Consider the following 22,297-nt stretch of genomic DNA (forward strand, 5'->3'; position numbering starts at 1 on the left):
GGATGCACTTCAACCAACATAAGTCTAAAAAAAGTAACCCCGAAAGAGTACATAAGAGGGGACAAGACAGCCACAGCACTAAAGGATCATGAACTTCCTTTGACTCCTCCCTGCAATGAAATGACAGAAGCCGTCTCTTTATTAAGATGGTCATGGGACTATTTTAAGGATAACTGTCCCAGATTACCCATGGCTTCTTGATGTTCAGTATGCTACAGCAAACACATTCCACTTAGTACCCACAAGGGAAGAATCAGAGGCAGGGAGTTCTATGATTCCGTACAAGTGCATATCAGTAAGTGCCTAACCTTCAGAAACTACACTCCCGATTAGTCTAAACATTTTTACCAACGGCTAAGAAATCAAATCCTTTATTTTTTTCTTTTTTTTTAAGGAAGGGAAGGAGGAACTACTTAAAGCAACTCAGTATCTTAGCACTGTCTTCTCAGCCACATGGTTCCTGCCTGCTCTCTTGGCTCCTGAAGACTGTGGCTAGAAGTGTTGTGTCCGTTACATATCTGTTAGGCTCCTCTGAGCACCATGCAGTGTAGGCCCGGTGAGTTTAAAACTTTCTTCTCAGACTCTTCTGCTCTGACACTCTCAAAAAAAAAAAAAAAAAAAAACCTACCCTCATCTAAAACTGACTCTTCCACTTCTGCTACAAACCCTGCCACCTCTGTTCAAGAGTCCTACATTCACCTTTTAATCCTCCTCCTCCATCCTCTCCACTCCCCCTCCATCCCTCCTTCCTGTATCACCACATCCTCTATGGACAGCTTTTTACCAAACTTAAAATCTTAATTAAGTCTGAGGCTAAGGAAATGGCAAGCACAACGATCTGGGTTCAGATTCCCAACACCCAGGTAACTTCTGGGTGGGTTTGATGGCTTCCCTGTAATTCCAGCCTTGGAAGGGAGGGACGTGGGATCCCTGGAGAAAGCAGGTAAGTGAGACTAGCCAGGCTCTGGGTTTCTTTGAGGGACCCTGCCTCAGTGAATAAGGTACAAAGCAATGGAAGATGATTCTTGATGTCATCCTGGGTTCTAGACACACACACATACACACACACACACACACACACACACACACACACACACCATACACACACACAGGAAAAAGTGAGGAAGAGGAGCAATCTTCAGTCTCTGCTAATTTCATCAATCCTCAAGCCTACATCCCACTCCAGTTACTGGAGGGAATTAACAATTTTCAAATAAATGAGTAAATTAAATCACCCAAACAAAATTATTCTGCAGTTATGCAAACGACTTCTCTTAAAATAATGTTTCCCTAGAGATTCCCCCACATGGACTCTATTCCTGAATCATCCAAAGTCTCTCCAGTGGAAACTGTATTTACAGATGTACAACCATTATAATGTTAAGTGAGATACAGGTCTTTGTATGGAAAGCATCCTAAAGTTAGTAAACTTTAGTTAAACCAAAGTTAGGAAACTTCCCAGGTTTCCTAGGACTGTAAGTGGAAGCTTACATTCAGACCTCATTATTATAAACTTTGGCGTCAAATAGAAAACTGTGTTGTAGAAAGTAAAGTGTAGTGGATCTTACTATAAACAAAACCACAAACGCCACCGTGCTGAGATACAACAAGTGGCCCTGGAACACTGCCAACCCAGAATCAGAAATCCCTCAGCAGTTCTGCTTTCTGGCACATTAAATGTTGTCTTTGTTGGCGGCTTCTTCTTCTTCTTCTTCTTCTTCTTCTTCTTCTTCTTCTTCTTCTTCTTCTTCTTCTTCTTCTTCTCCTCCTCCTCCTCCTCCTCCTCCTCCTCCTCCTCCTCCTCCTCCTCCTTCCCCTTCCCCTTCCCCTTCCCCTTCTCCTCCTCCTCCTCCTCCTCCTTGTCGTCCTCCTCCTTCTCTTCCTCTTCCTCCTCCTCCTCCTCCTTGTCCTCCTCCTTCTCCTCCTCCTCCTTTTCCTTCTCCTTCTTCTTCCTCTTCCTCCTCCTTATCTTTTTCCATAGTGGTCATAGGTCAAAAAGAAATGACTAACAGTTCTGTTGATATATTAAGGACCTTGGTCTGATGATTTTATAAGCTTTCACTTCCTAAAAACTTAGCTGTCATTCAAGCAAATACTACTTTTGCACTGAAATAAGCACTCTCATTTCACTCTCAAGTAACGAATTGCACACTAAATGGAATGCGTTCAGCAGAAAAGTAACTAAGACAGTAGTAAAAACTGAGATAGGAAAGGAAACCCTGGAGAGATGGATACACAATGAAGAACATTCACTGTTCTCCCGGGGACCCTTTTGTGTCCAATCACCCACATCAAGTGCTCACAATCACCTCTGACTTTAGTCTGGAAGGTTCAATACTTCTGGTCTCTGCAAGCACCTGCATTCACATGCAAATAACTCCATATCTTTATACATACACATAATCATCATAATAAATATGTTTAAAAGAAACAAGGAGATCAAATTTATATTTTAAAAGTCAACAACCTATTTTTTTAAGAAAAAGTAGCTTCTGATCATTCTAAGGTGTCACTAAGCAAATGTCATCCTTAGCCTCTGATCACTTAAGACTAATATTCACCTTCAGATAGCCTGCAAAGAGACAGCGATATGCTCTGTATTAAGTTTCAGCATCACATATACAGATATTCCAACAATGCCGTCTCCTGTATGATTTGTTTAAGTTAGCACCAAATATTAGGCAGACTTGAGGGATCATGTAAATCATTTCACTCATTGGATTTTGTGTGGTGTGCACTTTAATTCTACCTGCAAAATTTGTCTCTATATAATGAACACCATTAAATATAAACAATGAAATCATCGTATTCCAAAAAAGAAAAAAACAAACAAACAAACAAAACGTTGTGAAATTATGGAGACAGAACAGTTTGTCCAAGAGTGTGTGGATCTGGAGTGTCCAACTACTCCTTGCTAGAGGATTGCCCTAGTTCTGATAGTCATCTGGTGGATTTAGCTAAAATCACTTGCTGTTTCAAAGTTTATTACAGCACCTAGTTAAAAATGTTTAAGTGTTCTTACAACACAATGAGAAAGTGAGATCATATATAAAATTATGGCAGAATAAAATAGCTTCACCCCAGAAGACTGGGTTACAAAATTAACCACAGTTAAAAGTCATCCAGAATCAAGGCTACTCTTGTTTGAGAGAAACTGAGTCCCGTATTTCCTGAGGTAGGAAAATGAGGAACTATAAATGCATTTGTGCCCTGCTGGTTTAGCAAGGCAGGTAACAGGCTGGAGGGACAGTAGGTCACTCCTACTCCTGAGGCCTGCAAAGGACACAGAAGCTCGTGGAAATCCCGGGGGGGGGATAGCATCACAGGCCAACATATTCACACACTCAACAGTGCAAATACTGGCCTCCCACTGGACACTCAGATTGGAAAGTTCTCCTGCCCAAGGATCAGCCCCAAATGTGCTTTGCATCTTTTTTCAGTAGTACATAGAGATGGAGTCTTTTCACTTCATCTCTACTCAGTGTGCACCAAGCAGCAACAAGACAATTGCTACCCCAAATTTAAAATGAATAGTTGCCAGTGCTAGATGCATACCGCTTTGTTCTCAATCAACCGTGAAAGTGTCCCTCGCATGAATTAAGAGTAGATTTACTGAATAAGAGCTCAATAATATAGGTGCTTCTCAAACCAACCATCTGTCAATTCTCTATTTTAGCTTTCATTCTACCAGTAAGCAAAATGCTCCCAAATCATCCATCGGTGAATTTCCCTAGACCCAAGTGTCTTTTGTTGTGATGTTTGTTTTGAATATCCCGAGAGGCGTGGAGAACGAGCATCTGGTTTTCAGTAAGTCTTTTCATCCCATTTTCTGGCATTTAACTGAAGCGTATGAGGTTCACATAACTCAGTGCCCTCTCTCCAAATGAAATTACTGAGTTCACACCAGAACACACGGTTCTGCAAGCCAGCCCTGCCCGCAGCTTCTCCTTTGGAAATGACAACAGCACCAGACAGTCCTCTCCCAAGACATAGTCACACATCCAAGAATGGATGCTCAACCTAGAGGCTAAATACCAGCACAATGTTTGTTCTGTCCAGGAGACAAGATAATAATTATCCAATAACGCAGACAGCTTGCCACATTCGCGTTCCTGCTTTCAAGGTGGCGTTGTTCAGCTCAAGTCTGAACTATGAGAGAACAGATTGGAATGTTTCAGAGGCCACGTACACAACTGTCTCCACCACTGGAAATTTAGGTGACCTTATAAAGCCATGCCTGCACCCTGACCAGATGCCTATATCTGTAAATTAGAAACCAAAAAAAAAAAAAAAAAAAAAAAGAAAGAAAAGAAAAGAAATGCCTTGATACCAGTACAAATGTTCAAAAATTAAATGAAATTAGTGAAGAAAACAATAAAGGTTTTGTTTTTCTTACAAGTTCATGAAATTTGGAGACCTGATTTCTCCCTGGTTCAAGCAGCTGGGAAGGAGTCAGCTCCATTCAGTTCCTGGGAGGAAAGTTATCATCTTTATTCTTTAGAGGCAATAAGATAATCCTCACTTCCTGTTCTCTTCCTAGCAAGGTTGAAAGATCATATTTCCACAATAGTTACAAATATACAAATACAATAGACTCCTTTTATCCTGAGAAGAAAGAAGCCGAAAAGGACAAGAGGAAGATAAACAGACCCCTCCCCCCTGCCCCAACACATACACACACGGAGACACACACACAGGCGGTCCTTCCTGGAGATGACTTGGCCCTCAATCTCATATATTTCAATGCTGTCATTTTATGGAAAACACAACCTAAAGGTAATGAAAATTTTCCCTGAAGACAGATAAAATACCAGAACTCTTTCTTCTGCACACGTCGGAGAATCCTAAGATCTGTTTCCTTTTTTTTTTTTTTTTGTCTTTTGTTATTGTTGTTATCGTTGTTTGTGCATTTTTAAAACAATGGAAGTGAGGAAAGAAACATAAGGTTGAACTATCTGTTCCTCAGGAAATTAAATATTTGAATTTTAGTCATAAAAAATGCTTTTAGTTTTGCATCCTGGGTTTGTTACTACGCTGCTTAAAAAAGAGCTGGGTATATTGTAAAAGGAAGCAATCTCTTTCAGATAGCCAAATGGACACTGTGGAATCTGTGCAAACTGTGGACATTTAATTGACTCACAGATCCTCTAACCAGTGAAAACCTTGTGACTTCAAGATCGAAAGAGATTGGCAACATGAGTAGACATCTAAAATATTGACTTTCGACAGCTGAAAACAATCAGGAAGAGCATACACGACCAAATGGATTTTCTGCTCTATGACAACCCATTTCAGGCATTTTAATGCAGAGCAAAGCATAAACAGATGTGGAGTGGTTAACCTCCTGACCCCACCTGCAGACAGAGATCCCGCCGTGCAAAAGCACAAGGAGGGATGGTATGTGTTAGATAAAGTGGCAGCTTCTTGCTGAATACCTAGAGCAGAGGATGAATTCCAAACTTAATATGCATTACGCAGTTTGCCGTGTATCATGAATAGTCTAGTAAAACAAAAATATGTGTTGAGAGCCTCATAGTAGAACATACCTATGTTACGTGTTGATATTAATTTGGCTTATTCCAGGAATGTTTATTCGGAGCCTTTTCTGTACACAAATGTGATCCAGGTACATGAGGATGAAGAAGACATAGTCCCTGCCCTCAGGCACTTCATAACCTCCCTCTAAGGAGATAACAATGTTTAGTAATACTTCTATACACAGGGACAAAGCAATACAGGCAAGTTTAAAAGAGACTGGGACCAGTCATAGGCACAAGTAAAACAGCATTTTGCTCCAAGATCACCATTTTTCTTGACCATGCATTTCAATGAATGTCAAGGCATGTGTGATGACTGACGGAGTTTTGGTCAGTTGTTCCTGTAGACTCTTGTGCATTTCAAGATATTTGGCATGCCTGGGCATGACCTAATAAATGCTGGTGGGAACATGAACATTCATGTGTGTGCATGTGAGCACACACAGAGTGACTAACAAATATATCCTGCATTATTTGTATGGAGATGACTTTGCTGTCAATCTCAGATATATCAATGCTGTCCTTTCAGCTCTGTAGGCCAGTACCCAGTATGCTCTGCTCTGTATAAGATGTCACACTTTGACTTCTGTAAGCTCTGCTGGTTCCAGAGGAAATTGGTCCAGTGTTTCATTTGCTGTTGAGCTAGGACCAAGCCTTTCGTGGGTGTTGGGGGGTGAGCAGGGCAAATTGTGCTATACCGGAAATACAAAACCTTCAGGGTCCTTTAGCTCTCAAGGATACAACTGTGTGTGTTGAGTTTTGATTGCCTGCAGTGTTAATTTGAGTATGAGAGAGAATCAGATACAAATCTTATTATGTCATTCTCAACTACATTCAGGGCCATGGAAGGAAACCACATTAGAGCTACCAGCCCCTCAGAACTACAGGACTTGTCCACAAATTACAGGAAGACTCCATCTTGTGGTCCTACTTCAATAACTTCTGATCCAGAATTGAAGTTGTTAGAGACCTAACCTAACTCCTAGATTCAGATATAGGAAGGTGTAAGATTACTTTCCAAATAAATAATTGAAGTCATCATGGTGCCCTCTTTATGTTCTTGGGATAAAACAGAAAAAAAAATCAGCAAAACTCTTTTTAATTCCAAAGACCCAAGAGGCAACTGAATATGTCTGTGTTAATCACTCAGATTTTGCAAGTCCTGCTCATTTTGGGAAGTCAAGGAAGAGTGACATGATTTGAAAAATACGCTTGTCTGACATTTACAAAAGCTGATACCAACTGAGCTAAAAAACAAGAAAGAAAGAAAAAAACACAACCCAGAAGGTTAGAATAAACAGATTGATATAGAAGAGTAGAGAGTCACCCGACGTCTGGTACTCCTAAAGAACAAACTAAAAAGACAAAAAAAAAAACTTTATATAGTTACTAAATAATTCAGTAGTGCTGGATCCCAGAGGAGAAAGGAAACAAATGCTACTACATAATACTAGAAATATTAGAAATACTAGAAAACAAATGCTGCCCTTAAGTGGCCAAGAGTCTGAGCAATTGCTGAAAGGTAGGTGTTAAAGCTATAGCTCAACACAAGAAAAATCAGAAACCCATGCCTCAAAGACTGGACAGTTATGCCACATGACTAGCAAAACTATGGATATACTGAACAACTTCAGCAGAAAGTTCCTGAGCAAGACTTTTGAATTGACATGGGTCTTATAGGTAAGTCCATTAGTATTGCAATGGGTCTCCTTACTAAGATACTATACCCATGAAAACAGGAATAAAAGAAGACACAGCAAAAATGAAGCCTATCATAGGGGAACTGGGCATTCCATAATAGATTGGACACAAATATTGGTAAGATGTAGATTTCACAGGTTCACAACTTCCTGGTAAGAATTAGCCAATCAAGAGGCTAATGAGAGATAAGATTTATTGAGAAAAATGAAAGCTGTTGGTTGAGTTATAATCCAGTGACTTCATATTTCTCACTATAGAAGACCTCACAGAAGGAAGTTGAGAAGAGAAAGAAAAAGAAAGGTTCAAGAAGAAAACAAACGCAGCAAGCCCAGCAGAGAGTACAGCACCTATGTGAAATACAGTCAGGAAGGAACAAACTAAGGAGAGGGCTGGAGTCCTGGGGAAATGACAGAGATGACAACTCCACACTGAGCAGTAGAGATCCCAGTACAAGGACACACCCACCCAAAGGTACAAAGCAGGAGGAAGAATTAGTGGCAGATGTCGAAAGAGAGGCTGAGTCCACCAAAATAAGGAAGATAAGAAAAGAAAAATAATACTTTGCACTCCATGAGCATGCAGATTTTGAAACATCTTCACCTCAAAGGGCCAGGCATCCGGCTGCTCTCTTGGGAATGCTGATATCCACAGCTGAGTTTGTTCTTGTCTTTCAGTTCTCTTCCAAAATTCATGACTTTACTATGCCTAGGTGGTTAGCTAAGTTTCCAGTACAAGGGATGATTTCTGTCTTGTTGAGCAAGTCTTAAGTTTGATTAGAGCTGTTGGTTACCGCCAAGATAAACATGCCACTACTGCACACTTAGAGTTATTACACTATGTTAGTCACTGTTGTGGTTCATAGGTTATCTTTGCTCTGTAGGAATGTTGTTGCTTCTCTCCTTACATTGTAGATCTTTGTCCTTACACCTACACATAAGGATAGCCCTCACTCTGTATCAAAGAAAACTCTCTTTACAACAGAGAACACAGAAAACCACAACGATCAAAGTGAAGAGCTGTGGAGCCAAGTCCTAAGATATACTAAGGCATTCAACTATGATACAAGCCCCTCACTTGAGGTTCAGGGATTATTCTGGAAGAGGGAGCTATGGAAGAGGGGGTGGAAAGATTGTGAAAGTCAGAGGAGCGGGGAGTTTGTTGTGAGATTGTGTCTCCTAGCAATGTCAGAAGCACCCACAAAGTCTCATCAACATGACTGCATAAACAGCAGCTGAACAAGGACAAAAACAATAGACATGATGCTGTGCTCACATGGGGGAGGTCAGGAGGCCTCAAGCTTACACAAACAACTACAGGCAACTAAGGAACACTGAGATACGAAAAATAGAGTCTTCCCCAGGGAAGAGCACACCAGTTGCTTGACCAATGCCAAATGGTCAGCCCTGAAAACATACATACAAGTCAACATTACACAGACAGAGCAGGTTATACTCACATATTTAGAAATAAGTGTGTGTATGTAACAATTAATTTACATAAATTTGGGGGGAAAAAGCAAAGAAGGGCATATGGGAGTGTTTGAGGAGAGAAACAGGAAGGGAGAAATTATGTAATTATATTCTGGTCTCAAAAATTAAAAAAATAATAATAATTTAAAAAGTAGACACCAAACTGACGAAACCCCAGGGTGCCTGCTAGAAGCAAACCAGAGCCACTCCGCATGTTCAAAGCACCCTCTTCTCAGACACACACACAAAATGAGCTCCCAATAAAAACTAAAAACACACACAAGAAAATGGCCTGTCAAATTGTGCAAACAAGTTTCAAAAGCCCTGTCCTCAAAGAAGGCAGTACGGCTGGGGAGAAAAACAGCCATCAACGACACAAACTCATCTCACAAATGCTGTGGAGGCAAAGCACATGACCAAGTGTGATGGTCACATCTGTGATCCTAGCACTCAGAAAGCTGAGGATTGCCATGAGTTTGAGAGCAGCCTAGCCTAGGATTCTGTCTCAAGAAAAAAAAAGGTATGGAATAAAAGATTTATAATGTGAAAATAATTTGCAAAACTGACTTCTACTTTTTAATAAAATGTCCAGTTCAACTAGAACAGGAAACCATCTAATATTCAAAACACTTTAATGACAAAAAGAATCAATGAATACTCTTATTTGTACTTCCTGAAGAATCTCGGATTGGTTGCAGTTTTAACCAAATAACTGAACACACCAACTTCTCTCCACTGGTAGTTTTGCTTTTTAATATGTTAATACTTATTATATTAAGCCGCAATAAATATTTTATGGTCAGAATACCCAAATTATGAAGAATTACATTACATTTTTTCAAATTATAAGATGTTAGTGATGGAAAAGAAGGATTCAAGTGTTCTATCAATCATATTTTTCAATTTTGTTTCAACATATTTTCACAGTTATTAACTTTAACAATGAAGCAATTTTTGGATGATAATATATTTCACAATGAATATGTACCATCTTTAAATTATCTCAATTTTACTACCAGTGCTAAAATTGTCTGCATTTTAAGATAAAACCAAACTCATAAATGATAAATGTTTAGAAATATATTTTAAAAAATAAAGAATGTAACAAATTTGCTTATGCAAAGGCAAGCCCTCAGATCAAAACCAAGGCAAACTAGGCTAATTTAATTATTTTTCTTTTAATGTGTAATACTTGCCTTGATCTATCAGCTTTTAAACATTGAAGGAAATACATACTTAAAAGTTATGATTGTGAATTAATGATTATAAATAATCCTATTTTCTATCAAAGGACTTTAAAATATTATCTTATAATTATCAAATCAACTTCCCTATTAGCATACTAAGTTGCTTACTAAGGACAAAAAGGATTTTTATGGCTGTAAAGTTTGTCAAGTGTATACACAAATTACCAACAACAACAAAAAACCTCATGGAAGCAAAAATTGTCATTTTTCTCCCTTTAAAGGAAATTGAGGTAGCATACTCCTGCAGTCCAAGCACTTGGGGAGGCAAAGGCAGGTGGATCATTCTTTATTCACATTATTTTTAAATAGCCCATATATTTCATTTCCTTCCACTGGGAGGAGGCAGCTTCCTCAGAAGAGGCCTTTCTTTCCCTTTTTATTTGTTCTGTGTAGGGTTGCACAAGGCCTTCTATATGCTAAGCAAGATTTTGTATCACTTTATCACACTGCCAGCCCTGAAAGAGGCCGCTTTCCCCCTGGGGACTTGGGGAAAGTGTGTCATTTTAAATGGGTTGGGGAGGTCAGTATCCATATTACACAGACGGCAGGTTGAGCGTCGCGGGGGCCATACTCCTCAAGACTAGAATGTGATCCCAAAAACCAGTCCAAGAGAGCAAGCGAGCCTTTCCTACCAGCAGAGAAAGGGAATGCAGTGAGCAGCCTTTCTGCCATTGCTGCCTCGGACAGCCCCTCCCTCTCCTCACCCCACCCCTGGCACGGATACCCCAGTGGGCAGCTGGGTGTGAGAGCTTTGCAGGGGCCTCCCTGGCACTATTTTTAACCTGGAATTTTCTGCTTATAGACTTTCCACTGGGGTAGCCCCGTGTCCGGGAAACTCACTCCAGCTGGGAAATCTGAGAACTCAGCTGGCCCATGGCAAAAGAGGTATTTTTAGCTGAAATGTGGGGAGCTCGGGATTTTCGTCTACTTTAGACCTCAGAGTGGGAGACCCAAGACGGAAGAAAACTGTCCAGCATCGACGCCTAAGTTCCCCAGTGACAGCTGAGCTGACGGTCGGGAGGGTTATGTGCCTGAACAGAAAGGCCACTGTGGATCTTTCTCAGCAATTGTGTGTCTCCCTCTGCATAAAGGTGTCACCCTGAGCTCTTCCCGAAGGTCAGGTTTTCATCAGTGGCACTCAGGACTTGATGGAGTATGGATTCTGAGCCTTGTCCTAGGCACACTAAGCTAGAAACTGACAGAGGGTCCAATAGCCCCGGGAGACACAGCCCTCCGGATGACAGCCGCCAGCGCTTTGGTTTGAGACCAGCAGTAGCATTCATAGACTAACACTCTAAACATGCCCAATCATGTAGCAGTGTTTTTTTCTTTTCTTTTTTAATTAATGGACTTTAGTTTTAACAATACTTTTTAGGAATTAGGGAAATGGCTGTGGGTACAGTGCTGGCCAGGCAAGATCATGGTATGTTACCTGTAACCCCAGCGCTCAAGTGGAGACAAAAGGATCTAGAATCAGAGCAATTAAAGTAGGCAAATGAAGTTGACTTTGTGGTCCCCTCGTGTACAAATGCACACACACACACACACAAAAAAAAAAAAAACCATTCCCCAACATACACCTGTACGCACTCACATTATCACACACACGCATCATACTCAGACACCACACACAATTAAAGAAACTACTTTTCAGCTTTATTTCCCCAACTAAGCAAATAGTCAAGAGAGCTGGTAGCTTTTTCCAGCTTCCTTTTCTTTCTGCTGTCTGCTCTAACTCACTATGAACGACCTCTCATCCCCGTTTAAGTCAGTTAAGATATCAACCAAGTTTTGCCATCAAAGGCTTCAATTGAATCTAAGGAAGAGCAGACTCCGGCCTGGGGGTTGTTGGAAAACATGTGTCCCGGACATGGGCGCCAGAAATCAAGCCAAGATGAAGCCTTTCTGGGGAACGCGTTTCAAGATGACCCAGGACAGATGCTAGCAGTAATGTCTTAGTGATATATTAGTTTCCTATCCTGCCTTTACAAATTACCACAGGCTTCATGAGGTGAAGCAATGTTCTCTTTCCTTCAGGAGGCAGAAGCCTGAAATAAGTCTCATTGGACTAAATCAAGGCGTCCTCAAGGCTGCTTCCATGGAAGGTACTGAGGGCAGACTATCACCTGTCCTTTCAAACCTCAGCTTGCGGTCCCCTTGCATCTTCAAAGCACAACCTCCCCACCTACATCTGGAATCCTATTGCTGTCCAGCAAGCCTGACCTGAGGCCTTCTTCTCAGAGGCATGCCTTCTCCCACACCCACACATAACCCAGACTTCTCAAAATCACCCACTTAACCAGACCTGAAACCTCCTTTTCCCATGCAAGGCACATTCACAGGTCCCCCTGACATGTCAATAGCCAATGGGTAGCTCTGTGTTACTCAAGGAGATACATACCAGCCTGAAATATTGTTTGTTTGAATTGACACTAGATAGAGGAATTATGAGGCATAAGGATTTGCTCCAAGAAAAACAAGGTAAAATATTTAATAATTGTATTTGCTACACATTAAAACTATAAAATGTTGGATATTTTGAGCCAAAGAAAATAATTACCAAATTTTAGTTCATCCGGTTCTGTCCTAAGTGCAACAAGAGGCCTTATCAGTGGCTACTGTGTTTCTATTGGACAGGGCCCACAGTGACTTCTGATTGCTTCGGATTAAGCAACGTTTCTTCTTCTAATCTTCTCTGAAAGAACAACCAGCTCCCCAGCACCCAAACCTCATATCAAAATGGATATTGTTTTAGGACACACACAGCTAAGTGTATCATCTGGTAACAGTGTCAGCAAGGAAAATGCTACACCAACCCAGCAACCCTCAGGAAGCCCTCATTCCACAAGTCTCCTCCACATGTCTGTGTGAGAAGAATCGCTTCTCTGGGAAAGGAAAGTTTTAGAGGAGCCCCCAGCTGGCAGGGCCCCTCTGTGAGAGAGGGAGACGTGATCAGCTCCCTATGGTCCCTGCACCCAGGCCTGCCTAGGAATGTCCTCCCTCAGGCTGAATGGAATAGCTAACTAGGCTCCCTTTGCCTAGCAAAAATTTTTACCCAACCTTCCTAAATTTCAGAGACCCCAGAATTCTCCCTCCTTACCTGATGATTTGGCACCTTTGCTATTCTGAACACATTTTGTTTGTTCTTTTCTGTTTCACAACTTTAAACTTACAGCTATGTCAGAAGGAGCATTTTCTCTGGTACTAAGTTCTTCCTCAGAGCGCAAGTGTCTCCCAACTTGATTCTGGAAGAGTCTGTTTCTGTAACCGACTTCTCTCCCTTCCTCCCACCACCCCAAGCTGCACACCCAGGCTCAGTTTCAGTTCTGACCTGTTGTCAAGCGGGGACCCTCAGAGAAACAAGGGCTTCGATGGTCAAGACTGCCTGCCAAGTTTGCTGTGATTTGGTTTCTCTGGGTGCTGAACAATTTTGCCTTTGGCTGAGGTTCAGGGTAATAAGCCCTAGAAAACACTCGCTGAGAGGAAAACTAATCTGAAGGTCTGTGTGGGCGCCTCTTATCCAGGCAGCCCTCCTGTGGCACTCCCCAGTCCCCTTCCCACAGAGTTCCTGAATCCTCCTTTGGAATTTCCTGAGCAACAGCAGGGATAAGGACACCTCTTGTTCTAATGAGGTGATTCTGGATTCCTGATGGGCTCCTAAATAGCTCCAGTCTGGTTGCCAGAAAGACCAGACCTTGATTAGAAGGTAGCAGTTTCTAGTCCCCTTCCCCAAAGGGGGCACTGGAAATTCAATTAGCAATCAATTGTGCCTGTTTGATTAGGCTTCCTTAAAAGCCACTGAATGCTGGGCTTTCGAGTTTCTGGGTTGTTTAGCCAATGTACCCATGTGTCCCAGGAGATACACCTGATCCCTACTGTACCACTTCTCCTGGCTGTTCATTTGCACCCTTCATCATCAATCAACAAGTTTTAAGAAAAATGTCTTCCTGAGCCCTGTGTCATTCTGCCATATCATTACACCTGAAGAGTGGGTGCAGAAGTCTCCCTGCCTGCCAGCTCATCAGTCAAAGGTCAGGCAGCTGGAGACCTGCTCCCAGCAGTGAAGGCAGCACTGAGGGACAAGCCCTTTAACTCCAGGTAAATTGTCAGGATTAAGCTGAATTGTTGGCGCTGAGTTGGTGTCAGAGAGTCAGTCAGAGAAGTGGCATTATAAAAAAGCCCAAGCATCTGGTGTCAGGAGGAAAGAGCAGGCCAGCTCATCAACTGTCACAAAGGTCAAGGGAGGGGAGAAGAGAGTAAATGGCACAGCACCCTGCTCTTTTCCCACCATCGCATTAAAAAGGCAGCTCTCCCACACAGAAAACATGACCCAGCTCACACGTGAGAAAATCATGACAAAGAAAGTTTCACTGGGTCCTGCATCTTTTTCATGCTGAACTCCCATTCCTAATCTTACTTGACTTGGACAAAACTGCCTTAAAGATAAGAGAAATATTAAATAAACCAATGTCAGGAAGGCTTCAAAGCTACACCCCAGAGGCAAGCCATCCTGCCTGCAGTATGAGGCTCTGAAATAAACAAAAGTGACAAAGGAACCATCAAGACAAGACTTGAAAATTCTCAGGAAAGGAGAAGGGTATACTTTCCATCATTGGATCCCATGTGTTCAGCTTCTCCAGGGATGGAGTAGGCTCCCAGAGGAGTAACTAATTAGCCCATTGGCTCCAACTAAGACAATGAAAGAGACCTAAGAACAGAGCACAAAAGTCAGCTGGGTTATAAAGCTTTGGGTAGCGTACTCCCTGTCATCTTGTGCTCGCTCAGGACACTGGGCCAAGCAGGCAGACATAGAATCTTCACTGGGTCTTTCTTCTCTGTATTCATGCCATAGGGTCCATTGTTTGGTTAGAAGGCGGGGGCCTAGCATAGCTGTCCTTTGAGAGAATCTATTCCTCTTCATTGCTAGCTGTGCCCAAGAATTCTTTGAAGATCTAGCACCTGCCTTCCATGCGCTGGGGGGCTGAGTGGTCCTAACTGAAGAAAGTCACATCAAACTATTCACAAAGAGACCTTTCACCATTTAAGAGGTCCAAGTAAAATTTTCTGGTATTGTCAGACTGGGCATAGTGGTACATGCCTGTAATCCCAGCACTTGAGAGGCAGGGCAGGAGGAATGCAAGGATAGACTTAGCTGCATATGGAGTTTGATATGTAGGCCAGGCTGGGCCAAATGAGACCCTGTTTCAGAAAGGCAAAAGCAAAAACAGAAGCCTCCCAGAGTCACCTTCTCCCAAGGGCTGCAGGGGTACTTTAAATAAATGACAACTCCATTGTTTTCAGAGAAATCTTTGTTGTACAGTGGCAGGATTTTCTTTTAACCCCCCTCTCAGCTATTGGACACACAAAGAACTCTTCAAATGCTGTTGACCTAGAGGCTGTGTCCTTGAGATAAGCAAGTGCATGTGTGCCACTAAAATGGCCTTTATAACCCACCCTTCATTTTCAGCCCCCTTTCTGAGTCAGCCTGGTGGCTCACTATCATTCCTTCTACAGACACATTGCCTTGAGCTCTTCACAGCTTCGGCACCACTACTGGACCGTGGCACGGGTCTCCTGCAGGACCCCTTTAGAACTTGTGCCAGCATGATCAGAAATAGGCATGCATTTGTCAACACCAGCTCTGAGGGGTTGGACGTAAAGGAATGTTCCACAGGAGAGCTGATGGGGCAATGGCCTGAAGGATGAGAGAAAGACAAAATTTACAGGCACCAGACATCCCTCAGCAGAGCTCGGCAAATGCTAAGAGTGAGACCAACAGAGCGGTCTTGGGATGCCCCAAGGCATCATGGTTCTCTTTACATAAAGACAGAGAAAATGTTGCAGTGGTACCAAACTGGTACCAAACCTGAGAAAAGGGCTGTTGGCCCTGTAACTCAATGCCCAGAGCTTCTTACCCAGGTAAAATGTTCCCATTAGCAGAGCATCATCTCCCAACAGATAGTGACTGTGTGTCTGCAAGAAAAATCAGCCTTGTGTGTATTACTTATGCTAAAGCATATTTACATAAGCAGAAGGAGGACAAGATTCAGGGAATAAGAAATGCAGACACGTTAAAGATATGATCACACTGGGTTAGGGTAAGCTGCAATGTGACCGGTGTCCTGAAAATAATAGGAGAGAGATGCAGGAAAGGGTGTTTGACAATGCAAGCAGAGATTGAACTGACACATCTATAGGCCAAGGAATTCTGAGGCATTTTCCGGGAAAACTAGGAAGATCAGGGGAAGGATTCTCCCATTTCAAATGTGTGGCCCCTAAAATTGTGAGGACATACTTTCCTGTTGTTTCCATTTTATCATGGTAGCCACCAGAAACTAGCATAACACCTCTATTTTCACTAGGTCCAATTTTACCTCAGTCATTCACAAGTAATGCACCCACTGTATACCGGACATTCACCTGACAATGAACAAAGACACAAATACGTCTCTGCCCTTGAAGGCTGACATTTTAGTATAGGAAGAGAGAGAAACTTGTCCAAAGGAAAAGAAGTAAAATACAGTTTGTCAAACAATGATACATTCTGGAAGGGTCTAACAGAGTGAGGGAGGTAGCCTTTTTCAACATACACAAACCAGGCACCCTCGGTGGATTTTGTGCCGAACATCAAACTCAATATTCTAGTGCCTTCCTTCTTACAAACACCAGCACATCAAGTAAGGGAATATTTGGTGGGAAGGAGCCACTTTGTTGAACCAGAGTCCATTCCAGAGGCAGGAATGCCACAGTATTGACTGTCACCATCAGTGGAAAAAGTGATCTATAAGCGAAGATAGAGACCAGAGGGAAAGTTCAAAAGGAACTGGTTTGGGTGCACACACTGCCTTATTTATGGTCCTCAACCAGTGCTGGGGCTGTAGAAAAGACCTCAGAGCCCTGGAAGTGATTCTGCTGCAGTAGGGGATGCGAGGCAGAACTTTTCACTACTCCAGGAGAGAAAGAAGAAAGGTGGCCCATTCTGTATTGAAGAGGGCCTTTGAGCATTGCTGTCCAAATGGGAGTAAGAGCCATATGTGGCTACTGAGCACGGGACACATTGCTAGTGAGAGTAAACACTTGGCTCTTTCTAATGGAGTACGTTACTTTGAAATAATTTAAACAGCTATTATAACATTATAAACCTGAAGCAAGCAAAGCAATCTAATTCTAATATAAAAACAGACCTATGGGCCAATGGAAAAGAAAGAGCCTATGAATAAACTCATACATACATACATTCATACATATGTACATGATCAAATGATCTTTGACAAAGGTGCCAAGAATACACAACAGGGGAAACAGTCTGTCCAAGATAGTGTTGGGAAAACTGCATAGCAACATACAGAAGAGTAAATCTGAACCTTTAGCTAACATCATACAGAAAAATAAATAAAAATAGATTAAAGGTATATAGATAAGACCTCAAACCATAGAACTCCTGAAGGCAACAGGAAACATTCCTCCTCAGAGGGTGCTTGGATATGACTCCAAAAGTATAGGTAACAAAGCAATAGCGAATAGTTGGGGTTACGGCAGAGCAAGTAGTTTCTGCACTGAAAAGGAAAAGATCAGCAAAGTGAACATCAACTGTGTGATGGAGAACATAGTCACAAATCAAACCCCTTCTGAGGCTTTGTTCTCTACAGGGAACACCTCTAACCCAGAGGCAAGAGCTAGTGAATAAGTAATAACACAATTTTAAAACTAAGTAGAAGATTCACACAGGCATTTCCCCAATAAAATCAGACATATCACCATCGGGTGTATGAACGGTGTTCAACTTCTCTAGGTAGAGGCATAGCAAAACCACAGAAGGATGGTATCTCACACTGGTGACAGTCCACTATCCCAAAACAAAAGATTAAAGGGGATTAGATAGAGAAAGATACAAGAAGAAAGACTATAAATTGGTATAGCCTTTATAAGAAACAGTGTGGACGTTGCTTATAAAATTAAAAAGAGAAACTATATGACCCACCGGTCTTACTCTAAATACAAAATAAATGAAAAATAACTGCTCCCAAAAGAGTTGAAAACAAGCTCTTGAAAAAAAGTTGTCCATTGCAGTATTACTCACATGTCCAGGACGTGGAAGAGCCTACACGTCCTGGTCCTAGACATTTTCAGCAAACAGTGTTACAGCTCTTCCTAGTCCCCCAGTAATGGCACTAGGAGAGACATTGTGTTGAAGGACACTGGGGTAAGGAGAAGAGGACAAAATAGGGCATCATTCCTGCTGTGGAAGTTGCATAATGAGGGCTGGAGAGAGGAAACTGTGACTCTGCTCCCTCTCTGGAGACACTAGCTTCTAAGGGTGGATAAATGTGGTGGGAAATGAAAAGTGTATGTACACATGACGGAATGTTAGTTAACCATAACAAGAAGAATGGTGCTGGGGTATGTTCTGCCCAATGAAATAAGCCAGACACAGACATCAAAATTCTAAATGATCCCACTTATATGGGGAACCCAAGAGGAAACTTCGTAGGAAAGAGTAGAGCAAGATGGGTATGAGTAGAGAGACATGGGAAGGTATTCAGAAAAAGCATAAAATTAAAGTACTGCCAGATGACTAAGGCCTGAAGACCTGTCCTTAGAGTAGCAATACTATATTATACTTCAAATTTTGGCTACCAGAATCTCTTATGCTAAATATTCTTATAGAAAAGTGATAATAAAAGAACAGAAAGCGGTGTTAGAACCATTCATTGTGGTGATGGCTTCAGGGTCACCATCTTATTTCAAAGTCTAGTTGTATATACTAAAGATGTACAAGTTTGGAACAAGACCCCAATGAAGGTGTTTCTTAAATACTTCATGAGGTTTTACAGAATGCAGTGGCTATTATGTATAATTACTTGTAATAAGCATTTCTTTCATCACATGGTGTTCTTGAAATGGGAAACAGCATCAACACCCCCCCCCTTTCTGATGGAGGAAACAGCCTTGACCACAGTCTGGCTGCTTTTAAAAACCAGAGCTGGAGCTCTGACCCAAGTCTCCCTCCTAAGCAATGCTTCTTCCTGGCGCCTTTCACTCAATAGTCCTCCATTTGCACCAGAAAGTGGGGGAGAGAGGGAAGGAGAGAAATTGTGATGAACAAGAAGAGCAAGTCTGGGGTCACCTGACCTCTCAGTGGGGACCTGGAACTTGGGTGGGTCAGTATCCTTAAGCCAACCAATATGGTTTCCTATTTGGCTGGCCAAAACAGATGACACAAATGGGGCATGAGTGCATCCTTGTTGATTATCTTATTAAGGCAGAGATGGCAGGGTAAGGAATCCTTGCCTGTCTTAGACATTTTCAGCGAACAGTTGGTGTTACAGCTCTTCCTAGTCCCCCGGGGATGGCACTGGGAGAGACATTGTGTTGAAGGACACTGGGGTAAGGAAAAGAGGACAGAATAGGGCATCATTCCCGCTGTGGAAGTTACATAATGAGGGCTGGAGAGAGGAAACTGTGACTCTGCTCCCTCTCTGGAGACACTAGCTTCCCATCTCCCTCTTTCTCTGACAGTGGAGGGGGGGGGAGCCTTAGATTGGCAAGGCAACAGAGGCAGCGAGCACCACCCAAAGTTCATGATTTCTAAAGAAGTTGTTGTTTTGGTGAAAGGCTGCTTTGGTCAAAGGCTCAGACGCCTCATTTAGGCCTGAGGATATCTAACAGATAAGAAAAAAAAATACTTTTTTACCTTCGCTCTGCATCTCCTTTTGCCTTAAACGCTGGTTCTGTTTCCCGCTTAGTTCTGCACACAAACGTGCAATTATTTTAAGAATGTCTATCTGGAAATGGTCACAAGGGACTGATCGGCTGTAAGTAAGCCCAAGTCTCTTATTCCACTTCAAGCCTATACACAAGCCAGCTCTGTAGGGACATGATGACCTCCACCAGCTTTTATGATACTCTGTTCCAGATACCGCAGAGTGGCACCCCAAAATCCCCAGTGGCCGCACTGAAACCTTCCAGGAAGAGCAAGCTTTGCAGGGAGACCGGCCCACAACGAGACTGACTCCCCCAACCCCGCCACACACACACACACACACATCCATGCGCGCACAAGAGCCATCACCCCACTATGGAAACCGAGGCTATTCCTGAATGGCTTCTCTAGAGACTTACAGACTCTGAGCCGAGATGATAATCACCTGGACCACTGCGAGCCTCACTCAGGTAGTGTGTGCACCTCTTGTCCCCACCCTGCCCTTCCCGTTTAACCCTGAAACTATGCACTTCCTCCCCACAGCAACCTTTTGTCTTGTCAATATGGCAGGTACAGAGCCCTGGTGCGTGTCTCTGAGAGATTTAACAAAGCGTTTCTTCCATCTTTTTACCCCACTGGAAGGACAACTTGGGCTTTTATTTGTACTCTACCCCACATGGAACCTTCTGGAGCGGGCCCACTCCCTTACAAAGGCGTCACAGCTTCCTGAGGCTTAGGTTACTCCACGTTGCTCGCCCTCTAAAGATACTTCACACAATGAAAATGCTTGGTGTCCTAGGAGGAACCGCTGAGCACCTCTGCGGACATCGATCAACCCCAGAACCCTGGTTTTAGAAACTGATTTTGAGTGCAATCTCATACAAGACTAGTGGATAACCAGGGAACCAATGTTGGTAGTATTCTGAGTGACACGCACACTCCAAAAGCCTACTTTTTGTTGTGGTTTGTTTGGGGGGAGGAGGATTTGCCAAATTAATGTTTGCATCACTTCTAACCTCAAAACTTGGGCAAAATGCAGCAGCGACTCCTGGCTTGGCTCCCTTTCCGGTGGCACTCTGGTGTGCTCTTGTGGATTTCTGCGTCCACCAGCGCCTTCCTTCAATTTTTAAAAATGAAATGACTCTAAAGCACAGATGCGGACGCAGAGCCCCTCGGAGCCTTGTACTGTAAGCCTCCGCAGCGCATAGTTCTGGCAAACTTCAGTGGGCGTGGACTGCTGGGACTGCTTTCCTGGGAATCTAGAAACAGGCTCCAACTGGTCCCCAAATGGGAAGCTGCTCCAAGAGCGCACTCACCCTGCCATCCTCCTGCCTCCAGAGCACCCGCATGGAAGTCTGAGTTCCAGCAGTACCCGACAGCACACCTCCTCCGGAAGCCCTCCTAACCAGCCCTCTCTCCCTGCTGGCACTGTCCGGACCAGTCCTGCCTCCGCGCAGCTGGGACCCCTGCGTTACCCAACAGATTCCAGAACTCAGGACTCCGCAGCCAATGGGGTGGCTGCAACTTAGACTGAGTTCTCTGAGGCTCAGGTCAGGGGGACCCTGTGCAATGCCCTTCCTCTGCAGAGCGCAGCAGCAAGGCTATCTCTTCTCAGCACAGCGGTGAAAAGCGTCCCAACCGGAGCAGCTTAAAGTCTGCCCGCTGCGCCTAGCGCTGGTACCCGCCCGAGAGAGAAAGTTTGCAAGCAGGGGATCAGGTGTTCCCAGCACTCTGTCGTGCCGTGCCAACGCATAGGACCATCCCGGGGCACTGACTGACCCCCAGTGGGGAACGCTACTGGACATGGGACCTAGTCCCAGCGTGCGCAGCAGTGGCGCGCGCAGTGGGCATGCAGCTTACGTCTCGGGCAGGCGGGGCTCCGACGCAGTCTTTCCAGCTGCGGGGAGCCTGGAACTTGGGCTCGGCGAGGAAGCCACAGGATCCCGAGGGGCCGGGTCCGACGGCTCCACCTGCAGCCTCCCCCGGAACCCGCACGCAGCCGAGCCCGCTCGGGGAGTGGGGGGCGGCGGCTGGAGGTACCCTGCAGGAGAGGTAGCATCGCCCGGGACAAGAGCAGCGGGCTCTCCGCACCGAGCTGACCCGAACGCCGAAGGAAACCTTGCCCATGACCGCCAGAGTCCCCGACGCCAAGCCTCAGGAGTCCGCCGTCCGCCAAGGGGCCAGCTGCAGGGCACTGACCCGGCCACTGAGAAGTCGGTGCTCGCTGACCCACGGACAGGAAGGAGGTGGCACCCGGTGGAGGGAGGAAGGGACAGGGAGAGAGGGGTTGACTCTGAAGTCACCAGGACTCCTGCGACCTGCGTGCAGCAGGAGCGCGGAGTGTGGATCTTACCCTCTCTGGGGCGCCAGCTCGGCGACTGCGCTCCTCTGGAGCAAGGGCGAAGGGCCTTTTCGTGAACATATCTTTTCCCTCTAATCTCGGTCCACTCTAATCTCGGTCGCTTTGCTCTGCTCTGTGGCTCTCTAGGAGAGGCACTACGGATGTCTCTCTCCTCACTCGGAGTGAAGTTGTACTCGGGCGATGGGAGCCCCATATTTTGTCTGCTGGGCAGACCCCACCCGCAGACCACTCCCCCTCCCTTCACTCACGTCTCTGGGTCCTACCCATAACCCTTAATG

At 43.9% G+C, this 22,297-nt stretch overlaps 1 protein-coding gene across 2 annotated transcripts in view; it reads right to left on the reverse strand.

Annotated features, from left to right (window-relative positions):
• The window catches only part of Corin (corin, serine peptidase), a 197,164-nt gene extending 175,085 nt beyond the window's left edge, over window positions 1-22,079 (reverse strand). Inside the window, exon 1 of one of the 2 annotated variants that reach the window (XM_060380731.1) lies at window positions 22,011-22,079. In XM_060380731.1, the coding sequence (XP_060236714.1) occupies window positions 22,011-22,079 (69 nt within the window). Of the gene's footprint in view, window positions 1-21,517; window positions 21,798-22,010 lie in introns of those variants that run through there. The other variant, XM_060380730.1, reaches the window with a different exon arrangement.
• Window positions 22,080-22,297: the final 218 nt, after the last annotated feature.

Source organism: Meriones unguiculatus, chromosome 3 (genome assembly GCF_030254825.1).
Source record: "Meriones unguiculatus strain TT.TT164.6M chromosome 3, Bangor_MerUng_6.1, whole genome shotgun sequence".
NCBI classification, from domain to species: domain Eukaryota; kingdom Metazoa; phylum Chordata; class Mammalia; order Rodentia; family Muridae; genus Meriones; species Meriones unguiculatus.